The 22,177-nt window shown below is 40.0% G+C and overlaps 1 protein-coding gene across 2 annotated transcripts; it reads right to left on the minus strand.

The window, feature by feature from the left end:
* Window positions 1-21,248, minus strand: HAVCR2 (hepatitis A virus cellular receptor 2). Of its 2 annotated transcripts, XM_053566695.1 has the most exons (8): window positions 21,114-21,244; window positions 19,104-19,442; window positions 17,625-17,708; window positions 13,407-13,447; window positions 11,489-11,612; window positions 7,041-7,077; window positions 2,608-2,776; window positions 1-1,053 (listed from the first exon to the last, which is right to left on the minus strand). In XM_053566695.1, exons 1-7 carry the CDS (start codon window positions 21,166-21,168, stop codon window positions 2,608-2,610), a joined length of 849 nt encoding a protein of 282 aa, XP_053422670.1. In that variant the 5' UTR covers window positions 21,169-21,244; the 3' UTR covers window positions 1-1,053. The 2 variants fall into 2 exon arrangements, with proteins under 2 accessions (XP_053422670.1, XP_053422669.1); XM_053566694.1 differs by lacking the exon at window positions 1-1,053 and having other exon boundaries at window positions 2,544-2,776; window positions 21,114-21,248.
* Window positions 21,249-22,177: the final 929 nt, after the last annotated feature.

A 22,177-nucleotide genomic window follows, 5' to 3' on the forward strand; every position in this document is an offset into this window, starting at 1 on the left:
CTCTGGCTTCAGCTCTAAAGTACTTGGCACATAGTATGCACTTAATAAGGATCTGCTGAATTAGAAGAAAAGCTTAATGATGAAACTGCCTAATTCCTTTATGGGAGTGTATTGACATAACACAATGCAATCAACTATTCCCCTATTGATGGAAATGTCTCTTACAGACACCGTTTGCAACGATCATTCTTGTATACCTACTTTTGTTTAAAGATTTTTATAGAATAAAAATTTCTTTGGGGGGAAAACCAACCAATGATCTGAATTCCCTTCCCACTAGAATTTTATGTCTTTAAAACACTTGTGATTAATTTTTCAGCTTGTGTGAGAGCTGGTGCCTAGGCTTAACTTGGCAACAATCTTCCTTACATCTCCCCATATAGAAAGCCAGTGTCTTCCAAAACTATCTGGATGCAGCCCAAACATTATAATCACACAACGAAACTTCTAGAAAGAAGCAGGCTGCCTGTAGCCCTGGTGACCAACATCTTCTGCATGCAGCACAGTAGCAGCTGAATCAGCACCTGGGGAGAGTAGGTGTCAGGCAGAGATAGGTCCATATTGTTGATTCAATTCTTTATGTGCTAAGGAGGGCTCAGCAGAAAAAGAGAAACAGACAGAAGAGTAACAGCGTCTCAAGGGCCTGAGCCAGAAAAATGATGTTGAGCAACAAAGGGCATTTGGCATGGAGAAGAGCAGATTTGACGTATCTATAAGTTCTCCAACATGTGAAGGTACAGAGTTTTATTCTATTCAAGCTCACCAGTGTAAAAGTCTTTCCAAAAAGCTACCTTTGTACTTATTTAACTTTTTCACTCCAGAGATACTTAGTAAGTTTCTACTACATGTCAGAGTCATGAGAGGCACTGGGGAGACAGTGATGAGCAAGGCCTACTCCACACAACTTTCACATTTAAGTTTAGGGACCACTGTCTTCCCCTTGAAGGATCGGATGCTGACAATACAGATTGCTGGAGGCCTTTGCCTTCTTTCCACCAGGAAACAGAATCTGTGTCCTACTCACTGCTTCTTCTTCTGTGAAAAATACAGCTCCTGTTCTCTCCACAAAAGGAGAAGTTGGTCAGAGATTTTCCCTTTGAGTGCACAATGAGCAAAACACCTGCTGAGCAAACACCCTTCCTTTTTACCCTGGACAGTCTTTCTAACTGAGCCGAAGAAGAGGTGTGTGGGACACTTACTGTTGGTGAGGCAATGCTCCAAGAAGGAGAAGGAATCCTCAAGATTATGTATGTACATCAATCTAGTCACTTATTAAGCTTTTAATAGTCAGAGGTCTACTTAAAAACTCAGTGCCCCCCTTCAGACTTTCTGTACCAAAAAAAAAAAAAAAAAAAATATCTTCAGGAGCTTCATGGACACATCATGTGTCTGGATATCCTGGAGCTCCAGAGACCCCATCTCAAGAATTCCTGCCTTTAAAAGCCTGTTTAAGCTCTAACGCCCAGGATTAACTGTCAGTCTCTGGGGTGGGTATCCCTGTTGGCTTAAATACAGAGGTAATGACACATCTACTGCAGGTCACAATACAATTCCCATGTGAACTAAGTCTCTTTAGAAATAAGAAAACTTGGCCAGACGCAGTGGCTCATGCCTATAATCCCAGCCCTTGGGAGGCCGAGGCAGGTGAATTGCCTGAGCTCACATGTTCAAGACCAGCTTGAGCCAGAGTGAGACCTCGTCTCTAAAAATAGCCAGGCATTGTCTCAGTGCCCATAGCACAGTGGTTATGGCCTCAGTCACACACACCAAGGCTGGTGGGTTGGAACCTGGTCTGGCCCAGCTGAACAGCAATGACAACTGCAACAAAAAATAGCTGTGCATTGTGGCGGGTGCCTGTAGTCCCAGTTACTTGGGAGGCTGAGGCAAGAGAATTACTTAAGCCCAAGAATTTGAGGTTGCTGTGAGCTGTGACACCATGGCACTCTACCGAGGGAGACATAATAGGACTCTTGTCTGAAAAAAGAACAATAATAATAAATAAAAATAGCCAGGTGTTGTTGCAAGCACCTATAGTCCCAGCTACTCAGGAGGGGAGGCTGAGGCAAGAGAATCACTCGAGCCCAAGAATTTGAGGTTGCTGTGAGCTGTGATGCCACATCACTCTACCAAGGGCAAGAAAGTGAGACTCCGTCTCAAACAAAACAAAACAAAAAAGAAACAGGAAAACTCTTTGGTGGTCATGAATAGAACCTCTAAAACTGGCTCAGTGCCTGTAGCACAGTGGTTACAGCACCAGCTACACACACAGAGGCAAGCAGGTTCAAACCCAGCCCAGGTCAGCTAAAACAACAATGACAACTGCAACAAAAAATAGCCAGGCATTGTGGCAGACGCCTGTAGTCCCAGATACTTGGGAAGCTGAAGCAAGAGACTCTCTTAAGCCTAAGAGTTGAAGATTGCTGTGAGCTATGACACCACAGCACTCTACCAAGGACAACATAGTGAGATTCTGTCTCAAAAAAAAAAAAAAAAGTCAAAGGAGAACCTCAAAAACTGGCCAAATGACGCATCTCAAAGTTTTCAAAAAAAACAATACCAAACCCCAAAATGAAGCTGCTGGATCCATGCAGCTGAACAGTGACAGACCTAGAGGTCGTCAGGATGGCTGCCCAGCGCTGATGAGCTGTAGCACTCATTTGGATCCTGCATCTCATACACGTTCTCCTCAATGGTATAGATGTTTTCTTCTGAGCGCATCCCCTCTGCTACTGCATTTGCTAGCCCTGAAGGGGCAAGGTTGGACAAAGAGACGAGCCTGTGGAAATAAAATGTTGTTGCTGAGTTACGCATTTCCCAGGTAACAGAATTATTTTAAGAAAATTGGCAGGGCGCAGTGGCTCACTCCTGTAATCCTAGCACTCTGGGAAGCTGAGGTGGTAGAATCCCTTGAGCTCAGAGTTCAGGACCAGCCTAAGCAAGAGCAAGACCCTATCTCTACTAAAAATAGAATAATTAGTGGGGCCTGGTGGCAGGTGCCTGTAGTCACAGCTACTGGGGAGGCTGAAGCAGGAGGATGCCTTGATCTCAGGAGTTTGAGGTTGCTATGAGCTAGGCTGATCCCATGGCAGCAGACCCAGACTCTATCTCGAAAATAGAACAAAATAAAACAAAGATTGTCTTAAGAGAATAGGCTTTGGCTCAGTCCCCGTCCTCAGTGGTTAGAGCACCGGCCACATTCACTGGGGCTGGCAGGCTTGAGCCCACCCAGGCCCGCTAAACAACAATGACAACTACAACAAAAAAATAGCTAGGCGTTATGGCGGGTGCCTGTAGTCCCAGCTACTTGGGAGACTGAGGCAAAATAATCGCTTAAGCCCAAGAGTTTGAGGTTACTGTGAGCTGTGACACCACTGCACTCTACCAAGGGCAGCATGCTGAGACTCCGTCTCAAGATAAAAAAAAAAAAAGAGAGAGAGAATAGGCTTTGCTACAGGAGCAGCGAATTACAGTGCAGGATACTTGATCAGATGCTGAATGGGAGGAAGAGGCATAAAACTGCAACACGAGAATATGGGAACAATTGAGGAGATTTGAATTAATTTTAATTTTGTTCAGGTATGAGGATATTTTTATTATATATCAGTGGTTCTCAACCTTCCTAATGCCACGACCATTTAATATAGTTCCTGTGGGTTGTGACCCACAGGTTGAGACTTGCTGTTACATATACTTACCAGTTGAGCATCTCTAATTCAAAAATCCAAAATGCCCCAGTAAGCATTTCCTTTGTCTGTGACGTTGGTGTTCAAAATTTTGCATTTTAGAGCATTTCAGATTTTCAGATTTAGGATCCTCAGCCTGTGCTATTATTTCAATTCTTCTTTGAACAATTATTTTTATTTTATTTTATTTTTTTACGTGAGACAGAGTTTCACTTTGTCGCCCTCAGTAGAGTGCCATGGTGTCCACAGCTCACAGCAACCTCAAACTCTTGGGTTTAAGTGATTTTCTTGTCTTAGCCTTCCAAGTAGCTGGGACTACAGGCTGTCCCCACAACACCTGGCTATTTTTTAGAGAGGAGGTCTCATTCTGGCTCAGGCTGGTCTCAAACTCCTGAGCTCAGGCAATCTACCCGCCTCGGCCTCCCAAGTGCTAGGATTACAGGCATGAGCCACCTTGCCCAGCCTTGAGCTTGAACAATTTGAACAAAAAAAAAAAAAGTTAAGTGAAAATGTTGGGAAACATCCAATCAGACTTCAGTTTGAATTCTGTCACTTATCAGCCATATGGCTTTGGGTAAGTTGGTTTTTATGTTTTGTTTTTTTTTATTTCCATTTAAGAAGTATTTAATGTATCGCACACTATCTTAATGCACCCAGAAATATAGCAGTGAGCAAAACACAAAAATTCCATATAAATTGCATTCAATGAACTTTGTGGCTTAGTATTATTACCTGTGAAATGGTAGTAATGTGAGCTCTACCTCAAAGGGCTGCTGTGAGGAGTACTTACTCATTTAATCATTAACATTGATGAAGTTCCTCATGTGCGTCAGGCACTGTGCTAGGGACACAGGGGTAATATGGCAGGCAAGTTCTTTTTGTTTTTCATTCTTTTTCATTTTAAATTAATCTTAGGGTACAAACCATTAGGTCATATAATTTACATATGACTGGTAAAATTCAGAGTTGAAGTTGTGTCCTACACCCAGGGAGTATGTCCTATATCCATGCATTGTACTCACTAAGTGGGAGGCTACTGAATATCCCTCTTTTTTTCTCCCTTCTTGAGTTTAATTGAAATTTTCTCTTATGTGGGTCTGTGATGTTAACCTCCTAGTTTCAAACTGGTATTGAATATATGTGATGCTTATTTTTCTAATCTTGTGATAATGTGCTTAGGAGAATATTTTCTATGTCCATCCAGATTGTTACAAAGGATGCAAAATTTCCATCTTTTTTAGGAATGAATAGTATTCCACAGTATACATCTACCACAATTTATTAATCCATTCATGTGTAGATGGGCACTTGGGCTGTTTCCACATCTTTGTGATTGTTAACTGAGCAGCTATGAACATTCTAGTTCAAAGTAGGCAAATTCTTATTTTATGTATTTATTTTTATTGTTTGGGATTCATTAAGGGTACAAAGAATTAGATTGCACTGATTGCATTTGTTAGATAAAGTCCTTCTTATAATTGTTTCCTGGCCCCAAGAGTTGTGCCATGCACTGTGACCCCCATCCCCGTCCCTCCTCCCTTCTCCCCACTCCCTCATCCCCCTACCCCACCCTTTGTGTTAACTCATCTACTGCCTAAAATAGGCAAATGCTGAAGTGTCTTAAGTGTCTATGGAGTTTACAAATCACAAGCAAACTGATAATTTATAAGAGATGAACATTAATGACATAATTTCATGAATAATGAATGAATACATGGTATACATGTTAATTGTGAATTTCACCATATTTCTAAGTTTCAGCTCCAGTAAAAAATCCTGGCATAGATAATGCAAAACCACTGACAATTAAATATTTTATTTGACCTTATTAATTGAAAATTATCAGTGGTTTAGGTAGCATTCGATGGATAGTCATTTTTTCCTTCAAAATATATTGCACCCTACTCATGTACCAAATGTTTCTAAAATTCTAAAATCTAGTAAAAGTTATGTAAGCTCTGCCTATTTGGAAAAGATGTGTGTGTGTGTGTGTGTGTGTGTGTGTGTGTGTGGTCAGGATAGAGATTAAATCAGGAACATATAATAGACCAGTGGTTCTCAGACCTGATTGTACATTAGAACCACCCGGAATATATCATGTACATTTGTACATATTTATTACAACATCTCTATGATATTCAAACTGGAGAGGTTTTAGAGCAATACTTATATTTGGGCTTTATCCCCAGAGATTCTGATTCATTGCTCTAGGGTTGGTCCTGCAAAATATGCTTGAGTGCCCAGGTGATTCTAATAGGAAATCTAAGTTACAAATACCTGGGCTAGGCTATAGAAACCCTGAGAGTAGATTCTGAGTTTCAGGGGCGGGGGGTTGTTGTTGCTGTTTTTTGAGACAGAGTCTCACTATGTCACCCTTAGTAGAGTGCTGTGGCATCACAGTTCACAGCAACCTCAAACTCTTGGGCTTAAGTGATTCTCTTGCCTCAGCCTCCCAAGTAGCTGGGACTATAGGCACCCACCACAATGCCTGGCTACTTTTTTGTTGCAGTTGTCATTGTTGTTTAGCTGACTGGGGTTGGATTCAAACCCGCCAGCCTCAGTGCATGTGGCTGGCGCCATAACCACTGTGCTATGGGGGCCAAGCCTCTGTTTTTGTTTGTTTTTATTCAACATTTATTTTTCTTTAAAAAACAAAATTTTTTTAATGGACACCAGGTCTCCTTATGTTGCCCAGGTTGGTCTCTAAATGCTGGCCTCAAGTGACCCTCCTACTTTGGTCTCCCAAAGTGCTGGGATTACAGCCCTCAGCCACCACATCCAGCAGTTCTACGTTTTTAGTCACTTCTGTTAACCCAAAGTCCAACTCAGACCCTGAATATAGCAGATACTCAATCAGTGGAAGGGTTGAGGGTTCAGTTCATTGGAAAAAAATTCATTAACATGGAGATAAATAAGCATTGCTTGTTAATAAGGAAACAAATTTTATACCTTAACTTTAGAACTAACAAAGCTAGAGGTACCAGGAAGTAAACACAGCAACATGCTAAATTTTCACTTCATTAAAACTCAGTGGAAAGCAAGCAAGGGGGCGGGGCAGAGGGCAAGGGAATAAACCAACTTAATGGGTACTCTGAACACTATTTGGGTGATGGGCACACTTACAGCCAGGACTCAAGTATTATAAAAACAATCTATGTAACCTAAAACATTTGTACCCCATTAATATTTTGAAATCAATAAATTTTCACTTCATAATTAAGCCTAGGGCAAAAAGAAAGTGTAAGCTTTGATCCCAAAGCCTCAGAGAAGGACTTTTCAGAGCAAAGATCCAATTCATACTAGAGTAGGGACCCCCAAGATTCCCACCTTTCCCCTACCCCCATTCCTTATTCTTACCTTGAATTCTGTAACTTCTCTTTGCTCTGAGAATGCCCTAGATAAAAGGAGAAACAGCAATAAAAATGCTTTTATAAAATAAATGAGATAAGAAATGAAATAGGCTCACTGGAGGCAAGAGTTATTTAGGGAAATCTGGTGTCACTTTACATTGAATTAAATCAAACTCACAGTATATGTCAGTTTACCATGCAGACTATACCAGAAAACAGCAAAGATGAATTTTTCTTACTTAATAAATATTACAGAGCATCTACTATGTGTCTGGCATTTTGCTAGGCACTGGGAACATAAAGGTGAATTGTGAGTTGTGAGCCCTATAGCAAAGGAGAACAAAAAAAAAAAAAAAAGAAAGAAAGAAAGAAGAAAAGGCAGAAGAAAGAAAAGAAAAATAGCAAATAAGAAAATAAAATAATTTCAAATTGTGATGAATTATGAAGAAAACACAACAAATTGAAACAGATAATAGAGAGAGTAGTCAGGGAAGAACTCCCAGAGATGACCTGTAAATGTGCCCTCACAGAAGAGAATGAGTTAGTCAAGTAAAGAACCCGGGGGTGCATCCCAGGCAGAGAAAGCTCCTAGTAAAGATCTTGCCTAGCACCTGAAACCAAAAACATAGCAACCCAAGGTAAGGTCTGAAAGGTGGGCTGGGGCTGGGTCCCATAGGACCTTTTCAGCCATAATCAGGAGTTTGAATTTTATTCTAAGAACTATAGGAAGTCATTGAAGGACCAATACATATTCTGATTTGTGTTATAATATCCATGCTATTATGTAAGAAATGGATTAGAAGGGGAAATAAAGAAGTGAGATAAGTAGAGATGATGGTGCCTTGGAGTAAGATGGTAGCCAAGATAGACACAGAATAATGAAGGAATTTTAGATTTGTTTTTGGAGAAAAACTACAGGAATTGAAGTTGGATTGCTTATTAGGAGTGAGGAAAGAGAGGATTTAGGGATAACGTCTGCATTTCTGATTAAAGCAACCAGACAGATAGTGGTAAAACCCAGTATCTGGAAGAAAACTAGGAAGGGAGAAGTTGAGTTCTGAGAAGCTAAAACACAGAACCTAGAGCTTCAATTTGCACACATTAAGTGTGTGAGACAACAAAGTGGAGCTGTGAATTGGACAATTAGCCTAGCAGTACCAACACTTTTAAGAATTGGAGAGAGATATTAAAGATGGCATTTAAGTCCTCAAGAATAGATATTATTACCTTGAGGGTTGAGAGAGGGGAAAAGGGCCCAGGTCTGAGGAATCTCAACATCTAAAGATGAGACAGCACTCTGGGAGGCCGAGGCAGTTGGATTGCTTGAGCTGCCGCATTTGAGACTAGCCTGAGCAAAAGCAAGACCCCCATCTCTAAAAACACAATAGTTATAACAATAGGTGTTATAGCTGGAGCATATAGTCCCAGCAATTTGGGAGGCAGAGGCAAGAGGATCTCTTGAGCCCAAGAGTTTGAAGGTGCTGTGAGCTGTGATGCTGCACTCTAGTGAGGGTGACTGGGTGAAACATTGTCTCAAAGAACATAAAAATAAAAATAAAAAATAAACAAAGATAAGGCAGAAGAACTGAAAAGGAATGGCCAATCATCTAGGAGAAAGGTATTTGAGAAACCAAGAAAAGGAAGCTTTCTAGAATGAGTGGAAGTCAACTCAAAGAATACTTCTTAAAAATTAGCTGCAATGAAGACAAGGGTATCTATTAGATTTAGAAAAATGGAGGAGGTCATTGGTGAACTTGAACCATTTCCCTGGCTCTTCCAGATAGAAGATGAATGATGGTGAGTGGAAGAGTACAGATGAAAAGCAGGAACAACTTTTTCAAGAAGTATGGCTATGAAGACAAGTAGAGAAATGGGAATAGCTGTAGAAGAATGGCTGGGGGACTAGAACATATGTGCTAGTGAAAACAGTAGCATAAACAGAAAAGAGGAGACAGATGACTCAGGGAGAGGGATAAAAAGAGGGATGGTCTTGGCAAAGGCAAAGAAGATGCAGTGATATTTCATCATGGGGCAAAGGAGGTTTGAGTGGCAGTGAGGTATGGTTGGCTACCTCAGAGAGGGGATGAGAAAGATGTAGGACTCAGAACATTACTGACTACAGATTTGTACCTATGAGGTTATGACTTAAAAATCTGTCACCTTGATTATAAGATTTACACAGCAACTTCCAGGGAAAAGATTGCAAACTGGTCAGGACTTCTCATCTATTCTTGTAAGTAGCCATGTTTTTTTGAGTAATTTGCAGTAGAACCTCCATAGCTAACCATCTCCCTACATTAATCTCATTAAGTTGACTTAATTTTCATAGACCAGACATGCACCACATGTACCTATCAGTACAGTAGCCTACTTCCTTATACTGTCCGCCTCTGTATACTGACTAGTTTGTTGCAGTCCCTTGGGTGGTCAACTTACAGACATTCTACTGTATATGTGTGTGTATAAATCATCAGATTTCTCCCATGCTGAATTACCCTTTACATAAACTAGAATAGTCCCTAACATACAGGACTTCGTAGAATTCAAAAGAAGTTGTGTTATCATTTCTTAACAACTCCAAGGCTTCGTAGTCATGTGATCAATTCACAAACTCTACTACTATCTCTGAGCAAAGCCAGGTAACTGTGGGTGGGGTAGTTTCTTTCTATGGATAATCCATTTACCAATAATGGCAGAAAACATCATGGTAGAGAGTATAACAGCCCTAATTTCAACTCCTGTATCTATCAATTAACTATGTGAATTTTATCAAGTTATTAACCTTTCAGCATGCTGGTCCTCCTTTGGAATCATGTTAGTACCTATCTCATAGGGCAGTTATATAGATTTAATGCACATAAAGCACTTGGCAGCTTCAGGCCATAGATAAGGTAACTAACTCATCACTCTTCCTTTGCATTTTCAGGTTTAGCACTGGAAGCCCCATATCTTAGGAACCCCTTCAATCCTGGGCCAAATTGGGATAGCTGGTCACCTCACACATAGTCCCCCTCTGTGAATTAGTAAGAAAGGCTATATAATGTATTGCACTCTGGGGTACAAGGTCTGGGCCTCTGCTCTTAGAAAAAGGAAAACATTAATATATCCAGTTATAAAAGTGTGTGAGTCTTTTGGAGTGATGGAAGTATTTGGATATTTTTCCCCTTTTCCCCTAAAAAACAAGAGTTGAATCTTGCTTAGAGTGATGGCTTCCCAGAATAATTATCTATCAAAATTCATCAAATTGAATACACTTAAAACATGCAGTTTATCATATGTCAGTTATACTTTATAATATATACATATTCGAGTAATTTGCAGAATAAGTGGAGGTCAACGCAGAAGAATACTTCTTAAAAATTGGCTGCAATGAAAACAAGGGTATCTATTAGATTTAGCAAAATGGAGGAGGTCATTGGTGAACTTGACTAAATATTTGACTATCCCACCCAAAGTTACCTGGGTTGGCTCGGAGATAGTAATAGAGTTTATGAATTGATCACATGAATATGTAGCCTTAGAGTTGTTAAGAAATGATAACATGGGCTTGGTACCTGTAGAACAGTGGTTTCGGTGCTAGTCATGCACTGAGGCTGGCAGGTTTAAACCCACCCAGCCTGGGCCAGCTAAACAACAATGACAACCACAACAATTAAAAAAAAAAAAGAAATGATAACATGACATCTTTTGAATTCTTCCAAAGCCTGTATATTAGGGACCATCCTAGTTTACGTAAACGGTAATGGAGCATGGGAGAAATCTGATGATTTATATAATAACCTCTTTAAAAATAAAGGTAAGTAATTTAGAAGAAAACTGTGCGTGCTGAGCATGATGATGGAGGAAAACATTCTGTAACCTGGCCATGACCCCATGGTAAAGGGGCTACTTTTCTCAAAGGGCTATACTCAAGAAACAAATAACATGGAAAAACACCCAGAAGGAAGTGGTTTTTTGTGGCTGTTTTCCCTAATAAACCTAGACATATTGATGAATTAAAAAGATGAATTTTCTTAACCAAAGATAAGACAACAAATACTGGAATAAGCCTGCTTGGATTTAAATTCCATTTACTAAGTCTGTTTTGTTTTGCTTTTTAAGTTTTCAGGCATGGGACCACTTGCTGATTCTGAAACCTTGGGAAAACGGTTTACTCTGAGCTTTACTTTCCTTCACTGCAAAATAGGGCTAGCTGATAACACTAGCTATCTTTGAAGATGATGGTGATGGTGACAGTTAAATGTATGGAAAACATTTAGCACAGTGCCTGCCTGACACATGGTAAGCACAGAGTACAAGTTTGGTATGATTGTTAGAGTCTGGAAGAGCAAAAGGACATTTAGTCTGAGGATCTTTAGGTATAATTATAACTTACATTTTTGTCCAGATTTGTGTTGGTTCCTATATTAACAGTTCCTTATCTGAGAGAGGAAGAAGCAACATCAAACAACTTACATTTGAAAATTAAAACACCAAAGATAAGAGTGAGAACCAGCCCAGAGACTCCTGCTCCAATGTAGGCAACTGTCCTGATGATCACTACAGGGTCTTGTAACTCATTAGCCGATATGGATATTTGCTATGGAAACACAAACAGAATTTAGTCAGCAAATGCCTAAATTGGTTGTGTACTTAGTCTCAAGAGTTGTGAATCAGACCTTCCCTTTTATAACATCAAAAGATTACAGTCCTTGAAACCACCCTTGATCTATCCCCTTCTAGTCCAGTCTCAAACCACTCAAAGAAAGGAATTAGCTTAATCTTTGGAGTTAGTAAGAAAACAAATGTGCTCTTCTGTGCTGTGGGTAGAAAAGGAGCTCTTAGTAAGTGGACCTCTAACCCTCCAAAACAAAAAAACATTTTTAGAGTGGAATTTTATTGTTCAAGATCCCCTGGTGTTCCCCAGGCACTTTTACAGTGGTCAACATTTGGTGTTTTACAGTGAAACCTCTACTTCCACGAAAAGATAGTGATTTAAAAGCAAAGACTTTTGCAGCCAAACAGTCCTGGGATAAAATCCCAGCTCTGTAACTAAGAGCTGAGTGACCTTGAGAGTTACTGGGAAAATTAAGTGACAAAAATTATAAAACAGGCCAGGCACCATGGCTTACACCTATAATGCTAACACTTGAGAGGCCAAGGAAGGTGGATTGCTTGAGTTCAGGAGTTTGAGACCAGCTTGAGCAAGAGCAAGACCTCATCTCTATTACAAATAGAAAAACTGGCCACGTGTAGTGGTACATGCCTCTAGTCCCAGCTACGTGGGAGGCTGAGGCAAGAAGACCACTTGGGCCCAGGAAGTTGAGGTTGCTGTGAGCTGTGATGCCATAGCACTCTAACCAGGGTGACAGAGTGAAACTCCATCTCAAAAAAAAAAGATGTACAAACTCTTAACACATGATCTAGTACATGATAAATGTTCGATCAATGGTAGCTATTATGACTATTGCTATAATTAATTTGATTTTCTGATAACTGAGAGTCACACAGAAAAATCCGCCTGTTTCTAAAATTTCAGTTCATATCTTCCTTTTAAAAACAGTCTTTGTAAATACTTTTAAAATAAAAAGTCCAGGAAGTTAAATCTTCCATTTATTCAATACATATTTATGCATTTATTCAATATACATTACTTATGCAATAGCAGGAGTCCTGTATGCAAAGCTCTGTGCGTGAAGCACAGTCAGTGCACAGAAGTACTGAAAAGGCAATCCTGGACCGCAGAGAAGGGAGGGGCAAACACAGACGCTGAGCATCAGCTGTGAATACAAAAGCCGAAAACTGCATCAAGCTCTGCAGACTCCTGGGTGCGTCCTCAGAGAGGTTTGAAGTCACTGCTGCAAGTGTGCTTTCTAGTGGTTTTTCTTTTACTCAGAGAAGGTTGGGGGGCATTAAATTGTAGTTAATCAAATATTGCTTCATTTATAGTTAAATATATAACTTCTTGGCATTGAATAGTCCTGATTGGTATCCAATCATATATAAATAAAACAAATTTTAAATAATCTTTCCCATTAGGATTGCAATGGAAGCAAGGAGAAACACATTCTAGGGAGATAAAAGAGTCTTTGAAACTTCCTCAGGGCCTAGAGTTGTGAGATTGAAGAAGAAGGACAAAATGCTGATGTCTCATTTTGTTGGTTTTCAAGCACTTCCCAGGTGCCAGGTACTCTACACGCACAATTCCTTCCTTCCAACAGGCCTGCGCAGTCAGCACTGTCACCATTAACATGCTATATCCAAGGAATCTGAAGCTAAGGAAGGTTTAGGCTTTTTCCTCCGAGGAAAGGGTGGCCAGAAAGAAAATGTAAAGCCATACTTTTTTTTCTCCGAGTGGAATATAACATTAGCTCACCAAAAAATAGTAACTCACTGTTTGATTTTTATCTTGGAGGATCCCCAGTGTCCAGGTTTCTGCTTAAAAAAAAAAAAAAGGATGGGGAATAGACAATAGAATAGTTAAGAATGTTTTTTGTTTGTTTGTTTGTTTGTTTTTTGGCAGTTTTTGGCCAAGGCTGGGCTCAAACCTACCACCCCCGGTATATGGGGCCGGCGCCCCTCTTTGAGCCACAGGCACCGCCCAGAATGTTTTCTTTTATCTATTTTTTAAAAAAATCTTAAAGATGCCTATAATACTACTTGAAATTAGACTCCATACTCTTCGTAATCACTAAATTGGAGACCAGCAAATTTTACTGAATACTTTCAAATCAATTTCACATTTTTTCATCTAGATAATGAACTCTACAATTTTATCAGATAGAGACCTCTGCCAGGAAGTCCTATGTTAAATATGTATTAATAGTTTATTCTGTCCACAGGATTCTAACAGGTTCTACAAAAATTCAACATTTTTAACTTAGGCGTTACACTGATATTCTAATTAGGCTTCAAAAGACAATAAAATATCATTTTTTAAGATTTCATATTTATGCATTAGAAAGAAGACAGGGTGTTGGTTGTCTACAAATAACAATAATCATTGCAGATACAACTTACCAGGAGCTAGGTACTGTGCTAAACTCTTTCAGTGAAATATCTCATTTAGCATTCAAAATTATCCTAAAGTAGGGACTGTTAACCCCATTGCACAGGTGAAGCAGCTCAGATTTAGGGAAATGAAGTGATTTCCCCAGGTCACACGGTTTAGTGAATAACAGAAATGGCCTTCCAATTTAGGGCCACAGCAACCTTCAACGACCTTTACCTCAATAAGTCACTACTATGAGGAGGGTCACATTGCTCAGCCATCAGCTCACCATCTTGCCTTTCTGTTAGCTTGTTTATTTATTTATCTGTTTACCCATTCAATGAATATGTGTTATAACTCTACTCTATGCCAGGCACAGAGAACAGAGGAGGGAACAAGATGGGCCCTAACCTCACAGACATGCATTCTAAAAATAAATAGATTGTCAGCTAGGGGAAAACTAAGCATGCTTGCTCATTTTTCTGGCTGAGTCAGAGGTTTTGAAGCTTCTTAAATGTCAGGATCACCTTCTGGAAGCCTTTAAGTCTAAACCCTTTAATGTGTGTGAAGGGTTTGATTAAATGCTGATTTAACAGACTATAGTTTAAATATTTAAAAAAAATAGTCTCTGCCTAAAGTTATTTAAGAAAAAAATTAAGAAACAGATTATGTTCCATGTACTTTGCTCTGATTACCTGGAAAGAATTTGAAGTATAAAAACCACATTGGTGGAACTGCGAAGTCAATATGAACCTTAACCACACACAAGATTTTCAAATCCAGTTTCTGCTTCCCTGTAATTATTTTTCTGGATGTAGATGGTAAGACTGACTTCCTTTTTTCTTTCTAACTTCATTTTGCTCTGAAAATGATCCATAAAATCGAGCACAGTTGTGTTATCACAGCTTTTTTATTTTTTCTACGTAGATTTGGCCTTCAACCAAGATGGCTGAGACAGTGGAGGAATGGCAATATTTATCCTGGAGAATCCAGGATTTGGCTGGGGTGGAGGCCAAGTATATAAATTTAGTAGTTACCATCTCTTCAACACTTTCATGCCAGACATGGTGCTTAGCACTATATACACACAATCTCATTTAATCCTCACCACCATAGGTAGGTACTTTTATTTTTCTTGTTTTTCAGATGAAGAAACTGGTTCTCACAGAACTACTTTACCTAAGATCACACAGTTAATAGTTGGGAAAGCTAGGATTTAAACCAGGTCTACTCCAGAGCTGAGGACTCACACATGACCCAGACAGTCCCTGCTTCTTCAGGTTGAAGAAAGATTTTGTTCTGTGTTCACAGTGACTTTAGGAGATTCCAGACCCTTGGATCTCTTACTTTTAAAGGCTCCACTCCATTTTATATCAAATATATTAAATGCACATACATCTCATATTAAACAAGAGGTATAGATCACATAATTACATAAGAGTTGACTCGTCAGTGACAAATTGACATATTGTTATATATTACAGACAAGTTATTAAATATTCATTAATTTTAATTTTTCATTTTATTTTCCTGGTTTGGAGCCATCATCCTTTTTTTATTTTTTAAAATATCTTTCTCAGTCAGGTTCTTGAAAAGCTTCAAGGTAGTGTATCTATATTCCCTGATACAAAAGACATTCCCACTTTTGTTGCCCTAGAGGGAAGGAAGTTAGGTATGTGTCATGGTATAGACAAGCACAAGGAAATCCCCCCACCTCCAGAGGGAGTGAATGCCCACTCAGTGGTGATGTTGTAAAGATCACTGAAGCACAGAATGGAAAAGTCAGACTAAAGGACCCCTGAAATCTCGTCCGGGTCCATAGTTGTAGGATTCCTTAAAATATAAAAATGGCATACAATTAATGTCTGCCTTGACCTGATTAGCCCACAATTGGCTGATTACCTATCCCTACCATATTTAATTTTCTCATTAACTAATTAGATAATAGATGTTGGCTACCAGTCACTACAGAATAATCAAAGATTGAACCCTGGAAGAGCTAAAGTGAGTAACTCTAATAACTGTCATTTGAGTTCTTTCTATGGCCCAAGTACTGTACCAATGATTTTATATACATTAGCATGTTTCATCTTTACAACCTCATGGTGTAAGCACTGGAACTGTTCCTATTGTAGAGATGAGAAAACTGCGCTTCACAGTGTTTGAGTGATTGAAATTTAGAACCAATTCTACCTGCACTGAAGTTCTTTTTTTTTCCTTTTGGAACAGAGTGTCAATCTCTTCTCCAGGCTAGAGGGCCCTGGTATCAGCCTAGCTCACAGCAACCTCAAATTTCTGGGGTCAAGCAATCCTCCTGCCTCAGCCTCCCAAGTATCCGGGACTATAAGTACCATCCACCACACCCAGCTAACTTTTCTATTTTTAGTAGAGATGGGTCTCACTGTTACTCAGGCTGGTCTTTTATTTATTTATTTATTTATTTATTTATTTTGAGACAGAGTACTGTCCCTCTTGACAGTAGTGTGCTATGGCATCACAACGCACAACAACCTCAAATTCTTGGGGCTCGAATGATTCCCTTGCCTCAGTATTCCCAAATAGCTGGGACTAGAGGCTCTTGCCACAACAATTGGCTATTTTTAGAGAAAGGATATCGCTTTTACTCAATCTGGTCTCAAACTCGTGAGCTCAAGTGATCTTCCTGCCTTGGCCTCCCAGTGGCGTGAGCCATTGCACCTGGCCCAGGGAGTACTATTATTATTAACTTCATTTTACAGAAACAGAAAAAAAAAAAAAAAAACTTCAGAGAGTTTAGGAGAGACCAGAACTCTGATAGGAAATAATTTAGAGTCAGCCTCCTCGGTCACTGTGGCCTGAGTTCTGATCCTTCTGCCCTTTGTTCTCTGTTGGGGAAGATTGACCAAGTCCTTGCTTGATTCAACATGAAGAATTTACCTATTCCTTCCAAGTTTAGAATCCAGGAATGCTAATGGGTTTTATTCTAGTTATAAGCCATCCTAGAAATCACTTAATCCAACCTATTAGTCCCCAGACATAGTCTGGAACCAATTCATGACAAAACATCATCAGTCTGGGAGTAAATCAGAAAGTAAGGACAACCTAATAATTTTTTCATTAGATTAAATACGCTTCTTAATATTTAAATAAAAGACTAAAGTTTTTTATTAAATTGTTTTTAGAAGTTAAAATTTAAGTAAAATGAAGCCTAAAAGACTGTCTTTTAATGCAATGATGGCAATAGCAGACTTTTATTTCTTTATTTGGCACAATATGTAGATCACCAAAATTATTTCTTAACAGGTAGGGAATTTTGCTGAGTCGTAAAATTCACAAAGCTATTTCTCTAAAAATAGCTTTTAAAAATATTTGTAAAATTCTCTAAAGCTGAGCCCTGGGGTGTAAAAGGCCTTGGTCCAGATCACATGGCTAGTTTGCGGCTAATCCAGGATCCCAACCCAGGGCGCCTTTTTCCCAGCATACATGTGTCTCCACCCACCCTCATCTCTAGCCTGTTTCAGGTACATGGAAAATTCATGCCTCCACTCCTCTTAAACCATTTCTCCTTTTATTCCCATATTTTAAATCCACTGAACTCAGAAACAAGCTAAAGGCTTCCTCCTATACCCCATGTGTAATTACCTGAGTTGTATCTCGCAGTGGTAAGCATCCTTGGAAAGGTAGTAGTAAAACGTCTCTGCAGAGTCGGAGCAGGGGTGACCTTGGCTAATGTTAGAAACCAACATAAGGATGAGACTTTTCTGAGAGCAGAGAGCTTGTTTCGGGGAATCAAAAGGGCAGTAGAAAACATGTGGAAGACAGCAAATGAACAGAAATACACCCTCAGCTTCCAAACCTGCCTGGATACCTTTGTTGAGAGTGTATCACACACTTCAAATATTTGGAGGTGAGATGCAGTCATCATTGTTATATTCTAATTCTTTTTTTTTTTTTAAGACATAGTCTCACTCTGTTGCCCCAGCTATAGTGCCATGGTGTCATAGTTCACAGCAACCTCAAACTCCTGGGCTCAAGCAACCCTACTGCCTCAACCTCCCAAGTAGTTAGGACTACAGGCATCCACCACAGTGCCTGGCTGATTTTTCTAGTAGAGATAGGGTCTTGCCCTTGCTCAGGCTGGTCTAAAACTCTTGAGTTCAAATGATCTTCCCACCCTGGCCTCCCAGGGTGCTAGGATTACAGGCATGAGCCACTGTGCCCAGCCTCTAATTAACAATAGAACTAACAACCACAAAAAATGGCTACACTATGAGCTGAGTGCCCCTTTCCCACAAAGCATGGGATGAGAAGTGTTTTGGATATCAGACTTTGTCAGATTTTGGAATAATCACATTATGCCATGCTCCAATATCACGCTCCAATCCATGAGCATTTGAGTGTCATGTTGGTGTTCAAAAAGTTTCAGATTTGGGATGCCCAACTTACAAATGCTTTGCAAAAAATATCTCTTATGAAATCCTTCCAGTGGCCCACATGCCAGGAATTATTATCATATTTTACAAAGGAAGAGGACACAGAGTTTAAATAACTTGCCAAAGATTATATAGCTAGTAAGAGGTACAGTTGGATTTGAACTTGGCCCCATCTGGCCACAAAGTACGTATTCTATAAATCTTAAAACATGCAAGCCCATTTATCTCCAAGCACAAATGCAAAATTCAGTTTACAATCCTGGCTTCACTTTGGGTAAAATCACCTAGGTAGATTTTGTAAAAGTTAGTTTCTACCTGCAGAGATACTGATTTCTCTGGTTTGTGACTGGGGGCCCAAGCACACGTAGTTGTTTAAAAATTCTCCAGGTGATTCTAAAGAGAAGTCAGGGTCTCTAACCATGATCCAGGCCTTTCTTCCCATTCTATACCTCCCAGCATAAGTTTTAAAACAGATTGAGGGTATTAAACATTACTGGGCATCACTGATGTGGACTGTTAAACTTTAGGGCTTTGGTATCCACCTTCAGAACTACAATTAGGACAGAGATGAAAATAATCAGCATATTTAATATGATACACTAAAGAATCTTATGCAGATAGAAGACATAGAAAGGCCTACTCACAAAAAAAATAAAAAATAAATAAAAAAAAAGAAAGGCCTACTCACCTGGTTTGATGACCAACTTCAAGTCAATTTTTTTATCATTCATTGGGCCTGGGACTTGGATCCGACAGCAATAGGTCCCACTGTCTGCTGAAGTCACATTCTCTATGGTCAGGGATACATCTCCTTGGTGGAAATGCCCCTTTAGCCAGTATCTGCTCGATGCCTGATTTATCATGTTCCTTTCATTGATGCTGAGCACCTCAGTGCCACATCCAAACACAGGACAAGCTCCCTTGCCCCAGCATACAGGCACGAGGTTCCCTGGGGGGGTGGGAGTGTAGAAGCAGGGCAGATGGGCACTCTGACCCACCTCCACTATGTATTCCTCTTCCAAAGACCCTGAACAGGGAAAGAAGGAAAGCGAGACCCAGGCAATGAGTAAGGTTAGTCTATCTCAGGAAAACTGCAAGTAATGCCTTATAGAATAAAGAGAAAATCATTGGGGCTGTGCTCTTTGGAGGATGATTCCCTGTGGCAATGCTCCTCAGACTTGAGAGGCATTAAAATCACTCAGAAGCTTTGTTAAAACAGATTTCTAGCCGGGTGTTGTGGCTCACACCTGTAATCCAGCACTTTGGGAGGCTAAAGCAGGAGGATCACATGAACCCAGGAGTTGGAGGCTGTAGTAGGCTATGACTGCTTAATTGCTACAGTTCCTAACTCAGTTGGTCTAGGATAGAGCCTGAGAACTTGTATTTTTTCCTACACCCCCCCCCAAAAAAAAAAAAACTGGTATAGTGAAAGAGAACTAACAAATCCTCAGGTGATGACACAGCTAGCCCTGGAACCTAACCTTCAGAACCACTGCCCTAGGGAGAGAACTGCAGAGCAGTTCTGTGAAGACAAGAATATAGGCTGATGTATGTAGACAATCATTGTCATCCAGGAAAACAGCCTGTCCATCTGGGCTAGTTGTCTTCATCAACAAAGGGTGGCTTTCCTAACATAAACCTCTCTCTTTTTTTTTCTAAAGCACCAGTTACACAGTGAATTCTTAACCAGATAAGAAGCTTGTGTATTTGAAACTATTCACAGGATGTTTTGAGGTTTTAATTTAATTCCTTAAAAAAAAAAAGTAAACATATATACATATACACATACATAAATACACACATATACATACATACACACATAAATATACACTGTCAGAGTGCCAAAAAACCGTATACACATCTTAAAAGAGGAAAAATCTTTATTAAAATTTTAATACTTAAGTCACACTTCACTTCTGCAATTATAAGAAGTACTCAAACGTGACTTCTATTCATCTTTTGTTTTTGGTATATATTGAGTATTACAATTTTATTTATTTTATTTATTTCTTTATTTTTTGAGACAAAGTCTCACTATGTCACCCTCAGTAGAGTGCCATGGTGTTACAGCTCACAGCAACCTCAAACTCTTGGGCTTAAGCAATTCTCTTGCCTCAGCCTCCCAAGTAGCTGGGATTACAGGTGCCCGACACAACGCCTGGCTATTTTTTGGTTGCAGTTGTCATTGTTTAGCAGGTCCTGGCCGGGCTCAAACCCACCAGCTTCATTGTATATGGCCAGCACCCTACTCACTGAGCTACAGGTGTCGAGCCATTACAATTTTAGTGTAAAATATTCAAACAGTATAAAAGATGTTTGAAAAATATGACTCCCTCCCCCAACCCTTTACCATTTCCCAACTCATTTTTCAAGAGCCTGTGCATTAAGAAGCTTTAACATATTCCTGTTCCCTAATGATGCACACACACACACAAACAAAAGCCTAATATGTGCATTATTCTGTGCCTTGGTTTTTTCAATAACATTATGACTTGGAGACTTTCTATACCAATATAGAGTGTCGGTCTCACTGTTTGCATCACAGATATATCACATTTATTTACTCCCTCGTTGGTAGACAGGCTGCTTTCAAACTTTTGTTGTCACCAACATTACAATGATCACCCTTTTACCCCTCTTTCTCTCTCACTCTGTACACCACCATAATTTAGTTGTAAACGTCCACACCCAGACTTACTTGGAAGTAGTAACAGCAGCAGCAGGACACAGTCAAAGGAAGGATGTGAAAACATGGATTCTGTAGAAGAAAAGTCAAAGGACAGCTCTGTTCGGTGCAGTTTTAACTCTCCAACTGAACTGGGTACTTCCTCCAACTGTCAAATCCTGGATGATCACGTGAGCCAGCAGCCACCCTCACTCAGCACCAGCCCAGCACACCGGGTGTTGGACTACCAGCGACTCCTATGTTAACACTGCTAGGTCTACAATAACGTTAATGGAAACCCCAGTTCTCTGTCATGTCGCACAACACACATCTTGTAAGCATTCTGATGTTTATCCTGTTGTATCATCAAAGAGGAAGCAATACTTTAGAGGAAGAAAGGTGTTAGTCATCGTAAGCAGAGAGAGCCCTCTGATACCATAGACCAAATAGGCCTGAAACAGACCAAGTGTGAGCCCAGCTGGTTACCAGGGACACAAACATATCATTTGCTCATTCATTCACTTGAGGCAGCCCTTTGGTCAGCCCTGTGACTAATGTTTATGAAGCCCCTACTTTGTGCCAGGTATGGGAGCAGGAGCTGGAGGATATAATAATGAAGGGCGCGTTTCTGACCTTCACATTTATGGGTCATTTCCACTCCAGTCATGAGCATAATTCTCATCCTTGTTCTCATACAGATGATGGTGTCATATAGCCTTGCTGGGCCTCAGTTCCCTCATTTTTAAGATTTATAGAATGAGAAAATTACATTGTATGATATATGCACAGCTCCCAAGTAGCTGGACTACAGAGACTGCTCTAATATTCTAATTTTCACTTTCAAAAATATGAAATTTAGGAAAGACATGTTCCTTCCTGCAATGCTTCTTTTTCCCTACTTTGAGTGGAATTGAGGGGCTTTCAATATTCCATTTCATCTCATGCACCTAAGGTGTTCTCTCTCCTCCCACCCCAAAGGCTTTGGGCATGAATTGGCAGAAACTGTTGAGTCCCAGCCTCACCAGCCATTACCTAGGCAACACCCCACCGCCCACATAGTCTCAGCTCTGGGAGAGTGGTTTTTATTTGTGTATCTT

The sequence above is a fragment of the Nycticebus coucang genome, chromosome 17 (genome assembly GCF_027406575.1).
Source record: "Nycticebus coucang isolate mNycCou1 chromosome 17, mNycCou1.pri, whole genome shotgun sequence".
Classification (NCBI taxonomy): domain Eukaryota; kingdom Metazoa; phylum Chordata; class Mammalia; order Primates; family Lorisidae; genus Nycticebus; species Nycticebus coucang.

Excerpts from the sequence above, each read along its gene's own strand:
- HAVCR2 (XM_053566695.1), bottom strand. The coding sequence starts at position 21,168 with ATGTTTTCACATCCTTCCTTTGACTGTGTCCTGCTGCTGCTGTTACTA. Across the intron at positions 11,613-13,406 it reads TCCAAGATAAAAATCAAACA|CAAATATCCATATCGGCTAA; the intron begins GTGAGTTACTAT and ends GTGTTTCCATAG. Across the intron at positions 7,078-11,488 it reads TGGTGTTTTAATTTTCAAAT|GGCATTCTCAGAGCAAAGAG; the intron begins GTAAGTTGTTTG and ends CCTTTTATCTAG.